The sequence below is a fragment of the Phaethon lepturus genome, unplaced genomic scaffold, assembly GCF_000687285.1.
Source record: "Phaethon lepturus isolate BGI_N335 unplaced genomic scaffold, ASM68728v1 scaffold15357, whole genome shotgun sequence".
In the NCBI taxonomy this organism is placed as follows: Eukaryota; Metazoa; Chordata; class Aves; order Phaethontiformes; family Phaethontidae; genus Phaethon; species Phaethon lepturus.
This window is the reverse complement of record NW_010551261.1, coordinates 2684-19182: the sequence shown is the minus strand read 5'-3', so window position 1 is coordinate 19182 and position 16499 is coordinate 2684. Positions and strand designations below refer to the sequence as shown.

Sequence of the window (16499 nt, the reverse complement as noted above, 5' to 3'; positions counted from 1 at the left end):
ATTAGGGATAGCAGCTGAGACTGGGCAGCCGGGACCTCGGAGCCATTTTATCTTCCATTGGTAAGTGTGGAGACAATCTTTTCAAAGGCACAAAGGAGGAATTAAATGGCAAGTTCTCATTTACAGTCAAATGGAGATTGAGAAACATACCTGCCATTTGGACTTTTGAAAATGTGCCCTTAAATGTAAAGTAATTATTAAAATTTCTTCAGTTGTGGGCTGCAGTTTTCACAAAAGGTCTCTGTAGTTTATAGCTGTAATTAACGGCTCAGTTTTCCCAAGGTGTTTTGCATACTTCAAAGTACTTGCATGCTTCCACTACATTTCTTCCACCTTTTGAGATGCTTTTTATTTAAAATCAATTAGAAATGAGGTGTTTATTCAAATCCTTTACCACTGGGCATTAGCTCATAGGTAATGGATCTCCAAACAGAATTAAAAGCACATTTTAAAGTTCACACCATGAAATGATCTCTTTTCCACCCTTTCCATCTGTTAATTTATTAACAAATTTGATTACAGTGAGCAGCACAGTGAGTTGTACCTGTTGTACAACCAGTTTAGCATCAACCTTTCTTGCAAACTTCTCAACTCTTCCCTTTTCAGAAGGAAAATAATTTTTATTTATGGAATAACTTGCCATTACCTCATTTCTTGGCATTGGATGGCAATAAGAGACTTTTCAATTTGACATAGTAAGTTTTCTGGGCATAATAAATGGTAATTGACATACATACAATATATTACAATTTCACATATATACACTATTTAACATAGGTATATGTCCCAGTGTCTTCCTTTGTTATATGCTACCTGCATATACATTATACATATGTGTACATACATATATATATAGAGAGAGTTACTTTCTTTCAAAGACATGATTTGGTTAGAAGTAAGTAAAAGTACAATGAGCCGGATGCAGAATGAACGGGGCCAACATTTTCTCTCTCCGCAATTGGACCAGGTTATTCAGAGCAGGCGTATTCATCAAAGGGCTTCATTTGCCCAAATCCCTTGTGCACTTCTGAAAACCCTGTCCTTCGGTGGGTTAATTGTCCAGATGCTCAGTGCTTCACAGAATTGGGCTGTCTCCATCAAACAGTATTCAGAGCCAAGCTTCAGGCACTATTTCTCAAAACATTGGTTGGATCTTGCAACTAGAAGTTAGACAGTGCTCATGAAGTCTCTTGTAACCCAAGGGAGATGAAAGGTGAAATACATTCTCAAGACCACACTTCAAATATTTGTTCTAACTTCATGCCTAGCCACCCTCCTTTTAATAAGCAGAAAACTACAATTCATATGCTGCCTGAAAGAGATGTCTTGGTTTTATTTGCATCTATACTTTTAATCTATTGTTTTAATTAATAATAAGTGTAAGTGGTGCCCAAGATAGAGATATTTTTTTCCTTTAACGGAAAAAGACCCTCCTTAATGGTTTTATAGGCTGTATAATTGTGTCTGGTAGAAACAGACTTCAATCTCTTACCAGTTATCTACATATGCATATAAAATAACAGTAATGTAGCCTCTCCAAAAGATGTTTATTAGCTAGCATTTAAACTACAGGCAGCACTAGTACAAAGATGATAGGATCTAAAGGATTGTCTCTGTCATCTGCCACATAACTTCTAAGGGAGATGTAATCAAAACAAATGGCAAAGAAGTAAAGCACTAGGACTTCCTGTTTTTCTATGCCAGGAAGCATTATTCATTTATAGTGTTCACTTTCTGGCTACAGAAAGTAGGGCTACATTTATCTCTGGTTTAATATCATTGTAATGTGGGGGAGTTACCTGGCTTAATATTATAAGGTGGGGGAGATACCCGCTTTCTTCCAGATGGACTGATTCAGAGGACACATTTGAAGAACTCACTGGTAACTAAGACAAAAACCATTGGATTCCCACTAGGTCACCTGCTCAGAAATCATAACCATGCCCCACACACGTGCTAGTTAAGCAAGTTAAGCCCCTTGGCACCTCATGAGGTAGGTAAATGTTGTTGGTCTCCACTTTCCAGATGGAGGAGACGAGGCACTGAGAGGTTAAATGGCACGTGCCGTGGGTAATGCAGAAAGACTGGCAAAACGGGGGGCACGGGAACCGAGTTTCTCACTCCCACAACTGGTGACTTCATGGTGCAGTTCTGCTGCCTTCCCCCAGCAAAGGTCCCTTTCACTGCGCTGTCCTGCTGCCAACCGCAGCCTCAGTTCCCGTTTTACGCTCAAAACTGCTAATGCTGAAGAATGCACACTGTTATATCCAGGCTTCAACCTCTCAAAATAAGAGTGAGCTATTTCTTTAATACTTCTTGCCTCTTTATTGCAGAGATCTCCACCTGTCAATGTGAGAAGTATCCAGGTTTCAGGTCCAACAAGAGCTATGTGTGGTAAATGCACTGACCTGGTAGCTCAGGAGAGAAGTGGCAGGCTGGGATACAGGGCAATCCTTCCTTTCAGATACTGTCCTTCCATGGCTCCCCTTCTCACCAGAGATTTCAGGGCTGTATTTTCTTAGTTGTATGATCACACAGAAATCTGTTAATGTCAGTTATTAACATGGCCAATGAAAGGGGAACACAGTTGTTAATTTTAGTTTCTCTTGTCAATTTTCTTTCCAGTAAATCAGTGTGATGATCAGTGTGACTGAACAATATTTGAGGCACAAGAAAAATTCTGGGTATTGTTGACAGCCTGGAGTTGATGCTTTCCTGCCATCTTCTACATCCCTTGAGATTTAAGACATAAGAATTACTGCTATGGTAAGCAGAAAGTTTCACACGCCAACAAATAGTTACAGTTTTATTAGTATGTTTGCTTTTCCTTTATTCACGTGGTTTATCTGAATCTTCATGGCCCAACCTCAGTCAGAGATATAACTTAATCTTATCATTGTCAGCTTCTAACCTCGGTCCTGGATCTTCATGCTTTAGGCTCTGCCCACTCTGCTGAGTTTCAGCTTGGTAACCAAACATTTTGATGAACATAATCTCCTCCACAGACCCAAAGTCATGGTGTTTTCTAAAAATAAAGGGCACACAAACCTGGCCATCATTGTCTTGGTGCTATCATGTTTCTACATTTGGGTTTTGCTGTCAGCATTGTTAACAAAGGAAGGGAGATATCATGGGATGAAAAACGTATTGCCAAGCACAGAAGCTTGTTACAGTGCTCTCCAGCAGCTTCAAGGGACTGACTTATACCAACCTTGGAGCCAGAGGCCAGGAGGGGTCTCACTGAATCCTGCAGTATTATTATTCTTGGCCATTTAATCTCTGACATGCCTATGTTTCTGCAGAGAGAGGATCTGGCAGGCATCTCTCCCTCTTGATCCATAATGCCTGAACAGGAGGACAATATGTTGGTTGGGAGAGGCACATTGGGATATGTAGTTTCTCTGTGGGCTCCACTTTCCTCACAAGGGTGAGGAAAATCTTTGAAAGCCACCAGTGCTGCCCTCAACACTGTTTTCTGCTCCTAGAGAGAGAAAGTGATGGTCCCGGAGATGTTGCCCATTCACTGTGTGCTGACTATACTTGCTACACACCATCTTCCCCTCTCATTTTAGCGGGCAGGTGCTATGTATCACATGCTGTGCTCAAGTTATATGAAGAACACATGCCTAAACCTCCCTGTTTTCATTACTCATGTACCCCGAGGGCCATCTGCTGTCAGTTTGTGGGCTTCTTTGCTCTGCTTCAGCATCACTCTCCACTTCAAATCTGGAAAAAAATGACCACCGACTCAAATCTACCACCTGCACTCTGTAACCTAGCCCATTGATCCTACCCAGTCAATTGTCCTACTGGTATCAATGAAGGTCCTATCCAGAGAGACCAGAATTTGGACCCTAAAAGGAGATCTTGTTCATAAACCAATGGAAAGAAACATTATGTTCATATGCCAAAGAAAAATAAAAGAATTTGCTCAAAACCAGATATTTTCAAAAGGAAAGGCCTCATTCAGTTTGCTTACAGGAGATGCACTGTCCAGACCCCTCTTTGCAAGTTGCATTTGTTTAATCCCTCAGGACAGCCCATGTGAGCACCATCTCTGGTTGTCCATTGCACAGCAGGCACCGTCAGCGTTGCCAGCCCCAGATGAACATAGAGCACCTTTTGGGTGAATGGTGAGCACATATTTTCAAGTATGAGAAATGGCATGTGTCATAAAGCAAACAGGAACTGGGGTGTCGGTTGGAAAGCAACCAGCACAGCAGGTTCCTCCATGATGCCGGTGCATGGAGCTGCCCACTGGAGGATGTGCCCTCCCCTTTACCCTCCAAAGAAGCAATAAAATAATCAGTTTTCTGGCTTTGCACACAGATTGGACTGAAAAAGAACCAAAAAACAGAGTTTTGTAAAGGTCTTCTGCTTCAGTCATTGCTGTGCCAGCACACTTAGCTAAAGACAGACCAATATATCAAATTAAAAAATATATAGGTGCCTGGAAATATTAATCTTGAGTATTTATCAATTGCATGAGTGTTCTGGATGATGCGAAAGCCCACATGGCCCTTCAGGCCTCTTTTCCTTGATGAATTGGATTCATTGCTCATAGCTAAGTGCACAACCATCTTTTCTTGTTTTTCTTCCTCTATGACCATCTGGCTTCTTGTATATCCTGCCAGGCTGTTGGCATCAGATTCACTGCAGTTTCCATCAAGCATCATAGTTTTCGAATGCGGTACTCCACATGTACATGGAAACTAAGAACATAAACAAGAAATATAGCTGAATACTGGAAGAACACATTAGCAGCAGAAATTATGTCCTTCTATTAAGAGACAGCTTGTAAACTGTTGAGCTTCAAATTTTAGTTGAGATACTGCAAATTCCTCTTTGAACAAAAAAGTCACTTTTTTTTTGCTTGTGTTCCAAAAGGAAGAGATGTGGTTTAGCTACACTGCTGGGACAAGCAGCTTCAGGAAAGATTAGAAAAGTGCTTTAGCAGACATAAAAACTAACCAGAAGGTTTTCTTAGCTAGCTCTGTTCAGCCTTGCTGTCTTCAGATTCCTTTTCTGCATTCTTTTTGTTCATAAATATTCAAAGGCAAGAGGCAGTTTTATCCGTGGAAATGGCTTATCCAGTACATGCTATGGGAAAAAGGGCCAAGTTCTGGTTTCAAAGATACACAGGTTTTCTTTGTAAAACTGATTTTAAACCAAGGAAAGGACCAGTTAAAAACCAGATGTAAAATCCTAGCTCTGTTGAAGTTGATGTCAAAACTCACATTGACTTCATCAGCACAAGCATGCATTCCACAAGTCTAAAAAAATTTTAATACAGTAGAAGTTTGAATAGCAAATACTGTCTTCTCATGTTTAAAACCTGCAGGTTTTCTGTCTCAGCAATATGGATTATATATTTGTATGTAATTAAAATGGACTCCAAAACCTCCTTTCTTCTAGGAGTTCCTGCCTCCGATTCCCAACAGACTGCTTTCGTTACCCAATAACACCAACGACTTGTTTTCAAGGATAAGTTCAACTAAAATAATGAAGGATGTATACACAAAAAAATATATATCCTATCTATATTTATATATATATAAAAAAAAGTACATATACCTGAATATGTAATATTAAGGATGCCACTAGAGAACTCTGCTCTCAAGGCTTTTTCTTCAAATTATTTAACTACAGATCACATTGCTTACTGAAAACCTGAAAATCAACTTAGGAGTTGTTTTCTGTGTTCTAGTCATAATCAAATGATTTGGCATCAGCAGATAGTGTGCAGAAAAACATGACAAGTTTGTAGCCCATTTGCTCTACTTGTTAGACCCATCACTGAAGGAATTTTTTGGAGCACTCTCCATGGGTACAGCTGAACATCAGCTGGGTTTTAAGACATATTTTATACTAAGCAGGTGTACCTCAAAAAAAAAACCCAAACCCAAAAAACAGAAGGAAGAATTACATCAGGCTCTGTACCATAAGCTGGTGACAGATCTGTGAGATGGTGGGTGGGTGGAAGAGAAAGCAATTAATGGCAATAAGCTAATTGCTGCAGGACCCAACAGAGAAAGAAATCCTGCAGATTTACTCTTAGTCCCCAGGTCAAATTACAGTTCCCTTGGCTTCATATACATGTGATGACAGCCACCCCTATGGACAAGGGAGCCTAACATACTAGAAACCCACCTCTACAGAGTCTTAAATTACACCCATCTTCACATAGGCTCATACGTGGACAAGTATGCTACATAATTTCATGCTGCAGCAATTTTAGTCTATGTCTATACTACTAAAATAAACACTGCCAAAGAGCATCCCTGGGCATGGGAACTCAGATGATAATACTATTAGAGTGTCAGAAATGTCGCTGGCCTGAATTTTGTCCAGGCCAACAAGCACCAAAAAGTTCCCATGTACAGTTCAGGAATTAGCATGGGCCACAGACCATTTGCCACAGGCGATTCACAGCAACCATGCTGATTTTGAGGGAAAGAAGGTTTAGTTTTAGATACTCTGTGTTCATCAGCCTTGGTCCCAGGCACATTTAATTTCTTAACGTAGACTTAACATAGGGCTCTTTTCTGGGCACCCTGATATATTTGTATTCAGATTCTTTGGATCTTTCATAGGGGAGCAACATTGGCTGACAAGATCTACGTTTACAGTGAGAAATGTCTCTTCTGCGTTTTCAAGAGCACTTACCTACATTTTGCTGCAATCCCCTCAAGTAATGTCACTTATTATCTCTGTTCTCATTACCACCATTGAGAATTAATATTGTCACATGCTGAAGACTAGATAGAATATTTTACTTTGTGTAGTAAAAAGGCATTTGCTGAATATAGAATCCAATGCACAAGACTCAATAAAGGGCAGATTTGTGACATAAATAACAAGCTATGCCATCACTGGATGTCGGAAAACTTTCCTGAAAACTTAACAGAACAGTAACAAACCCTCTCAAGTTCATTTTTTTCCCTCTGATACAGAAGGAGAGTTTTCTTGCCATTAAAAAAACAACAGGTTTATTCTTGGCAAGCTGAACCTAGCAATGATGACTTTTGTTATTTCCTGAGTACTGTCAAGATGCACTGGGTTTATACAAACTCTTCTTTGGACATGGGAAGTCTGAGCAGGGCTGGCTAAAAGGCCACAGACCACCACTCACACACAGCAAGTAAGACACACTTGACTCACTGTGCTTGCAAAACACTCTACTTTGCGTTGCAGAGAACTGCTGGGCCCTGGGTGGGGACTAGGATAGAGAAATAGATAAATCAAGATCATAGAATCATAGAAACACAGAATACTTTGGGTTGGAAGGGATCTTTAAAGGTCATCTAGTCCAACCCCCCTGCAATGAGCAGCGACATCTTCAACTAGCTCAGCTTAATACTCAGGACTTGTTCAATTAGCTTTCCAGAATCACACTATTGTTAAGGAGGCCTTGGAGAGAGGTAAAGTGTCACAGGAGTCTGTGGATCACTTTTTAAATTTTATCTAACTAAATTTTTTATGAGATGTACTGGGCTGATAGGTGGTCTATTCTCTACTTCCAGGAAGTCATAGGAAGAAGTGCAAGGGGAAGAGAAGGACATGCAAAGCCAACAGAGTAGTTCAGCGAGAGAAATGTCCATGGTCAAATCATATGAATGATGATGTCTGCATTGGCATTTCTGAAAGGCTGATAAAAATTTCTCCAGGAGTCAAAGGCAATAGGTGACCAATGTTACCTGTGAACTAATGTTGGGAGTTCCTAATGGGAAGAAAGAAGCTGTAAAATATGATGATGTTCTGGGTGTCTGGGGACTGAAAAAAATTGGTGCCAAGCCTTAGTGTTTAAAGGGTGAGGGTGTTTTGTTAAATGACAAAGAAGGCAGCATCACAGGTTTGTAGGATAATTCAGGCTGGAAGGGACCCCAGGAGGTCTCTAGTCCTACCTCCTGCTCACAGCAGGGCCAAACTCCTCAGGGATGAATCTGTCAGGTCTGTAAAACCTCCAAGGATGCAGGATAAGACCTTTCATAGAACACTAAAAAGTACAAGCATAAACTTACATGACTGTTGCTTGGTTTTGGTAACGGGGAACAACTCTACTAGTACATCCATTTAAACCAGTTTCCAGAGTAAAGCTGACTGTAGAAGGAGGAAATGAATTCAACCCAAATAACAAGTCTAGATTTAAAAAATAGCAATTGTGGCACCTGCAGTAAAGTATCAGATTTGATAGTCTCCCCTCTTGCCATCCCCACACAGTCCCAGGTTGCAGACTTCCCCAGTTCAGATCACACTCGCCTCTTCTCTGATGTTTTTACAAAGACCCACAAGACCAATTCTTGTTTTTCTGGTGTCAGCAATTCAACATGAGGTGGAGTGGTCTAAACAGATCCAATTATACACACATGGATGTCAGTGTTTTCCCATTTATAGACACAAGCCAGTCAATAGAAAGACCAGATCAGGTATAAGAAAAGAAGAAATAAATGGATGAACAAAACAAAAGCTTTTCTCACCTTCTCCCGGAGTTTCCTCTCCTTCCGCTCTTGCACCGTAGTCAGGTAATTCACTGCCGCGTATTCCAGCACCGAGAGGAAGACGAACACAAAACTGACCCACAGGTAAATGTCCACTGCTTTGATGTAGGAAACCCGGGGCATGGAGGCGTTCACTCCAGTGATGATCGTGGACATGGTCAGCACGGTGGTTATCCCTGGAAAGAACCAAAAGAAATAAGCGGTTTTGGCTGATACAGTCCATAAGGCTTTTGTCTCAAGAAAAACAGGAATTATGGTCTACACAATGCCCTAAGAGATAGTAGATATGAAAAAAAAAAAGTGATAATACCTGTCCTGCCAATGCAGAATCCCTTGCTGCCTTTCTTTCCCAGCTTTGTGAAGGTGTGCCACAACAGCGCCCTCCAGGCAGCCTGGAGAGGCCACCAGCCACAGCACCAGTGCCAGCTGGTTGGGAAGACACATACCTGGGCTGGAACACCTGCTGTGGCAGCTGGGACACAGCAGGATCCTGCTCATGAAAGGCACTCAGGAAAATTTAATTCCCTGCAGGTGCCTAACTCCTGTGAAACTCTACCCTCACCCATGGCAATGCACGTCTCAGAACTGCAGGACTTGACAACAGGCAAAAATCTTAATTCATTGACTCATAAATACTGAAACCTCTCTTCTCTGCCCACCTTTATTTTTGAAATCACAGCTCTTTCTGTCCAAAGCTAAATATAGACCAGGAGGACTGCTTAAAGATGAAGGACTTGAGACAAACTGCAAGGTTTATGTTTTACATTTACATCATCAGATAAAACAGATATTTGCTTCCCCAACATCTTTAACCACCAAAAAGAACAGTTCGCTTTCCTGCCAGAATTTTCACTTTCAAAGAGTTTCACATGGTCATGGCTTGTTGCAGTTGCTCTCACCCAAAGAGACTCTGGCGGGAACTGCTCTGTGATCAATCCAGAAAGATACCCAGGACAACATGACCATGAGGGTGGCAGGGAAGTAGGTTTGGAGCAAGAAGAAGAAGATGTGCCGGCGTAAAGTGAAGTTTATGTAGAGGCGATTGTACCAACCTTTGAGAGAGGAGGAAAGCCAGAATCAGTGAGAACAGCCTGGATGGTAGGCACAGAAAGATAAGATCTTTCTTTTGCTCTTTAATTTCTAAAGGGTAGTGAAAAGAGAAACTGATCTTTTAAAAAATGTATTGTCCAGACTGTGGAGACTACATTTCAGTGACATATAATCCCAAGAGCTCACAAGTAGTTAATACAGCATTAGCTTTAGCAATAGCATTAAATCAGAAAAGGCCAATACCCGTGCTACTGTAGAAAGCCAGTCTCGATGTAGTGTGGAATTTTTGTATCAAAAACTGAGACAAAGAAATCTTTTCATCGGTTTTCAGAGATTCATTCCCATTCTTCCAATACAGCATCAGATCTTCATCAGTGTAAGCATCTTGGGGACAAAATTAACAAACACAAAGGCATCTTTGGCACGAAGTATTGCCTCAAATAAGTGTGTTAACAACAGCGAGTTAAAAAGATCTTGCCATATGATATACCATAACAACAATAACAAAAAGTCCAGGTCATGCTGATCAAGGGAAACACATCCTCTTTTTACTCCACACTGATGAAATGACAGATAAAATGGTACTTTTCTGAGCATCACATATCAAAAATCATCAACAAGGTATTGCTAGCTGATAAGAATAACTTAGAAAAGTAACGGGTAAAACACCTGAATTTAGAGGAAGGAGGAAACACAAACACCTCAAACTATCTTAGAATGATAAAAACAAGAGTGCCAGGTTTGATTTGAAGCAAAAGTCTGAAAATATTTGAAAACTGTAAATGAAAAATTTAGTGCACTAGGTTGCAGGAATGGGGAATGAAAAAAAGGTTATCAAGATTATCAGGGGGTTGGAGTACATGGCATAAGATGAGAAGCTGGGGAAGCTGGGTTTGTTCAGCTGGACGAGGTGGGGTCCAACTGCTGCCTTGCTGGGGGTCATACAGAAGTGGAGACAGGCTTTTCTCAGATTCTTCCCTGAGATGCAGAGTGAAAGGACAAGAGGTAAGGGATGCAAGCTGCAGCACAGGATTTTTTCTAAGCAAGTAAAAGGAAACTTTTTCAGGATGAGGGCTGTCAAATATTTGAACAGGTTGCACAGAAAAGTTGTGGAGCCTCCACTACCTTGGCAATGTTCAAAACCCAACTGGACACAGCCCTGAGCAACCCACTATAAAACTCTCCTTGCTCTGAGCTGGGAGTTGGAGCAGCTGACCTCAAGCCCAACCTAAAACTCTCCTCCCAATCTAAACTACCCTGTGATTTTGTGATTCTGTTGCCCGCAGAGGAAAATTTCAGTTAAATAGCTGGGAGGACCTCAAAACAATTCGGTGTTACTCTTTGCACACTCTGCTGAAAGTTTACACAACAGCCATCACTTTCTCCACAGAACAGCTCCTTCCCAAAGAAGCTGAGCCCAGCCACAGAGTTTGCAGGATCAGGATTATATCATACATAAACTACATTGGTAATGAAATTTAGAGAAAATCAATGATCATTATACTCAGTTTTTTACTGTGACACTTGAAAGCACCACCTTCTTGTCAGAAGCGATGAACAGACCAAAACCTCTCTTGAAATTTCTCATCAGCAAGCTGCTGAGAAGCAGTATATGTTGAACGTTTCTGCTGGTGCTGTTTTTTGAAAGTGCCATCTGCTAAAATTCATACAAGGATGCTTTCCTTGAAAATTATCCTGTTTTGCAGCACAAGGGCTGGATATACAACAGAGTAAGTCAATAGACAGACTCCTAGTAACTCTGATGAATTATTTTTTCAGGCTCTAAAATAGACTGTATTCTGAAATGTGTGCAGCCAGCCATGGAGCACATCTAGCTAGAAACACAGATACAACGTACAGCTTTCCAGCTCCAGAGAACATGTCTGAGAGTCCAGGGGGAAGCGGCTGAAGTCCATATTGCACATTGCTGTCACTGTGATCCTAGAAGTCAAAAATGAGAAAGGTTGGTTTCTATGAGGAGCAATGAACGGAGAATGTTAACACAGATAAATCATTCTGGAGCTTTAAAGTCAGCAGTTATGCATAATGTTACCATAAAATCCCCAGGAAAATGCCAGTCAATTCTCCATGTCCAAGCAAGATGGATTATATGCAGATGCTCCAAAGGAAGCTGTAATTTCAATATCTATCAAGGAACTAAAGTACTATCTTGCACACTATGGTAATACTAATGTCAGTATGGATACTTCCACTGTGTTTTATATCCAACTATTTTCCTACAAGGCAACAATATAAAATAACTTCACTATTTACATTTGAAAGTTCTCTTACGTCCAGTTTGATTAAGGTTTCCCCATTTTCCCCATTCCTCAGTTGTCTCCACAGTCATCCCAACAATGACCCAAGCCTCAGGGACATGACCAACCTTACTGCAAGCCACAAAATGCCTCCAGTATATACATTATTAAGGCAAAAGCAGTTTCTTTCAGTCCTCGATCAAATTATTTTAATTTGGGGGGTGTGTTTCTGGGACGGGGCTGTAAAATGGGTGTAGCTGTTTTTCAACAAGTGAGACTTGACTCTAAGTTTGTGTTTTAGCTAAAGAGCTGCAGCCATCACAGCTCCCATTTTCAAATGAGTCCAGTTGTCCACAACATTACATAATAAGTTTTCCAGTGGGTCACTGAACTTTGTCTTGTGGACAGATTTGCAGTGGAGCTTCCAATTTAGTAAGGAAAATCAGAAAAACATCTGAAACGATGTGAGTCATCGTTTCAGAGGTTGACTTATGTTGGCCATGACCATTTTCTAGATTGGTTGCAGATGTTGATAAAGAGCTTTTCTTCTGTTAAAGGGATTGTGATCCAAGTCCTACTCTGATCTACACACTCACTGCCCCTGAAAAGCACATGCTGTTAATTTGGACTATAAAACTAGAGCAATATTTTGCCATATGAGCAAAACTTAAAGAAGCTTTTTGGGGATATGCTCCAGAGGGTATATTGTAGCAATGACCTCCCATACTTGTGTGTAGCATTTAAGCATTGTATAACTCAGTCTCATTACCAAGTCAGTAGTTTTCTTTCCTTGGTGTCACCCAAACTGTGGCACAATGTGTGGTCATTAACAATTTGTTAGTCAGGGACAGCACAGAAACTCAGCTTGTCAATAAGATATTCCCCAGCTAAAGCACAGTGTTCAGCTGGCCTTGAAAGCCCAAGGCCCAAATGAGGAATGAAATGTCCCTCAGCTCAGTGCCAACCCCATGACACCTTGAGATATCTTGGGGGAAATTTCCAATGCCACTGCACACCTATGCTTGGGCAGCCGGATCATGTTCCGACTGTCCTAAACACTACCAGGCCCAAATATCAGGCAGATGTGTATTCTTCTTGGATTTTATGAATCAAATTATCCATTTAACTCTTGTGCAGTCAGCTGTGATTACTCACACCCTTCTCTCTTGTGGGGTAACATTAGAAAGTCACATCAACTCCTTGACAGCTCACAGAAAACTTTGAAAGTAAAAACTCTGTACATGGGCAAATGAGCAGACCTGAACAGAGCCAATGTTTGCCATTAAAAATACTTATTCCTTCATTTTGGTTGATGACCACTGCTAACAAGTGGCATGCTGCGGGCTTCAGTGCACAAAAACTGTGGCATGTGAGCAATGGAAACCCAGAGTTGGTTACACCGAGCAACATCTGTCAAGAAGATCTGTACCCTCTTCCTGCTCTTCTCTGCTCAGTGCTGACCCAAAGCTTACATCTAACCTCCCTCTTCATTTTAATTTCTCCTTCCTGTCTCTCCTGCTACATGGCACCTTCATCCTTACCCAGTTCTAATAAAATAGACAGCGTCTTTAGATGCTTAGTTAAGGTGTGAGTAATCAGACCTTTCATGCAATTAATGCATTTATTAAATGAGTTCAGAACATGGTAACTGTGCCTAAATGTTTGGTTAAAATGAAAGTGGCTATATGGTACATACCTTTTTTCTTATTTACACACATGCATTTCTTTGTGGTTTTAATAATTTGTCCAGGTTTTTAAAAATAAATTCAGTAGAATGACATTTGGACTATGAAACCAGTGAACTTAAGAGTCCCTACGTTTGGTAGGATATTGTCCTACTTCGGACGATATTGCCTACTATGCTCATTCTTCAAAAAGAAATAGCGTCCTGAATCAAACTTTATTGGAAGACCTTTCCTCATTTTTGAAACTTATTTTACCATAGCTGAAGTGAATAAGTTCCAGAAAGATCCTAGAACAGAAATCCTTGGCAACAAAGCATTCAAAGGTCACTGTACACCGAGAGCGCATTTTCTGTCCTGCAGAAATGTCCTTTTGTCTGGACTCCAGAGCTTTTTTCTCCTCTGGTGGTGTATTTTTCTCTACATCTCTCCTTGCCCTCTTCTGAAGTAAATGAAATCTGCTTGGATGCTGATGTGAGCAGCCATAAAAGTGGCCTGTTAGAAGGGGAAAATTACTGAGCAAAAGAAAATGTCTGCTGAAAAATACTGATAGAGAAAGGCCTGCCAGCCTGGGAAGCAGCAGCAACCTTGAGAAGTGCAGCCTGGGTACCTAGAAATCTGAGACAACCCGAGATACCATCCATAAGCACAAAAACAAGGGACTGTAACGGCAACTTGTCATCTGAAAAGGTGGAAAACAGTCTGGAAAATAAAAAATGGCCCGAAAGAACAGAAAATATTATCGTCTCTTGGCTTTCCCAGGTGAAAAATAAAAAATAACAGCACCTATCGGCTGCTCAAAAGGGTTGTGTCCTGTGATATCTTATGTCTCTCTGATATAGAAATTACTTAATTTTTACCCGAAATGAAGCCTCTCTCTCTGGGAACTTCCAGTGCTGTACATACTTTTCCTTTCCTAAAAAGGCTGAATTTGCTGCATGAACTTTCTTAGCACCCTCACTGGGGGTGCCTAGCTGACACCAGACTCCATGATGGGGAGCATCTCTGAAGTGAGACTCTGTTGGCTCATTGGTCCATTTTTGGGGTCAGTTTGGTTCATCTTCCCACCCATGGGATAGTTGGGTCCCCCTCTGGGATCAGTATGTCCTCCTCCCTCTTTGAGATGGTTTAGTCCCTGCTGTAATCTGTCTAATTAACTTGATATTGGTATTGCCTATCGATATAAGTAATCTATCATAAGTATATCTGCTGTTCCATTGCTGATTAATTGCTTCACTAATGGTAAGTTTGTAGTAACCTGTAACAGTATATAAGTATTTGGTTGATGCTGGTATTGGCTATTGCTACATGATTGACTGTTGCTATATGAATGATTGCTGCTATTACTGACTGCTGCCGTACTACTGATTGATACTGTGTTATTGATTGCTGATAGTAATGTGTAATAGCTTGAGATATATGTTTGCTGTATTAATCATAGGTATTCTTGCTAGTGGTAATTTTGTGGTACTTTACTTGCTAGTGGTGATTTTTGTGGTATTTTTGGTAATCTGTAATAAGGTAGAGAAATTTAGAGGACAAAGCCCCCGTGTCCTTGTGTATTACAGAATCCTACAAACCCACAGTCACGATCTGTGTACACCCACAGGCTGGGTAACCCTTTAGGTCATGACAGACATGCCTCAGAATTCTTACAGCCAAAAAACCTGCTAGAAAATCAGGGACTACAGGGCATCTTTAATGCTGCCATTTCCGCTTCAATAAATTTAAACCTTTACATCAACATGCAAATGCCAACGAAAAAAAAAAGTTTTTCTAGACAAACAGAAAGCAAAATAGGATAATTGTAGAGGTCACCATCTGGTATATCAGCAGCTTCCAGTTTTTTCCTGCTCAACTAAGCCTTCCTCTGACTGTAGTGAGTTAGGAGAATGCTTCTCCCGGGAGGAGATTATCCCATTACTGCCCACAGCATGGTTTCTCGCAGCTTCCTGCGAAGCACCTTGTACTGGACATGCTGGAAACAGGGGTCTGCATTTGTGGTGGGTGTAGGAAGGTTGGCAGTAGCAGTCCTGGGGGTCACCAAAGCCAGGCCAGGAGCAAAATTAACGGTGAAGCCCTGAGGGATGCTCAGGAGCAGCGGGGCTGCACCATTACCTTATGCTGTAGAGGACATGACCGTCAGGGAACACTCGCAGCATGATGTTGTCCGTGGTGGTGTCATGAATGAAGGACCTTTTGGAGTGCACAAAGAAGACATCAGGGACCCAGATCTTCTTCACCAGCCTGCCGTCAAAGGTCATGCTCTTATTGGTGGTGCTGGGAAACGAGAGACGCTCATCCTTCCAGTAATGCCTTAAGTACAGAGTCATAGTGAAATCCTTCACAAAAAAGGAAGAGAACCAGAGAGAGGTCTGTCAGTGTTGCTCTCTACACCTAGGAAACACCAGAAAGAAAACTCACTACTCCAGGTAGATGAAATCCCTCCCCTCTCAACATGTTTCTTCCCTGGACCAATGCTCTTTGTGAGTAGATTTTCTTGACAAAATCATTTCAGTCATAACAAAACATAAACCCCCAAACAATGTACTACACTACCCTACGTTCAGTCCCAAAAGGGATATAAATATGCCCCAAAAGAAGCACTGCCCTGCAGAAAGGATTCTTCAATTCTGGGAGAATGATCTTGAAGGACTATGGTATCTATTGCATGTTCTAGAGGAAAAACTTTCAAAATCAGTTTAATGGTCAGGCTAAACACTAAGCAACTTATTCTGAAAAGAACTAAATTGTTGCAAACAGCAACCGAGTATGGGAAATGTTTTACCTACAGTACAAGTATAGTAGCAGTGTATAAATAAAGCTCTCTTTTAAGGTTGATGAGGGGGCAGGAACTTCAGTCACACAAAGAAAAACATCTGTTTGTTGATCCCTACCTGGCTTTCAGAGCTGAAGCTATTCTCTCATATTAAGAGATCAAATACACTTGTTTTCATTATATTCCCAATTAAGCGAGTGGTTACGTGGGCGAGGCGGGCAGCAACACAGGT

At 41.1% G+C, this 16499-nt stretch overlaps 1 protein-coding gene across 1 annotated transcript; it reads right to left on the bottom strand.

Moving 5' to 3' along the window:
- Window positions 1–4403: 4403 nt before the first annotated feature.
- LOC104623686 (gamma-aminobutyric acid receptor subunit rho-2) lies at window positions 4404–15830 on the bottom strand (the record flags this gene model as incomplete). The annotated part of the gene is made up of 6 exons (XM_010290853.1): window positions 4404–4712; window positions 8478–8674; window positions 9398–9550; window positions 9792–9932; window positions 11407–11489; window positions 15607–15830. Coding segments are annotated over 6 exons (1107 nt in total), but the record flags the coding sequence as incomplete, so codon positions are not given.
- Window positions 15831–16499: the final 669 nt, after the last annotated feature.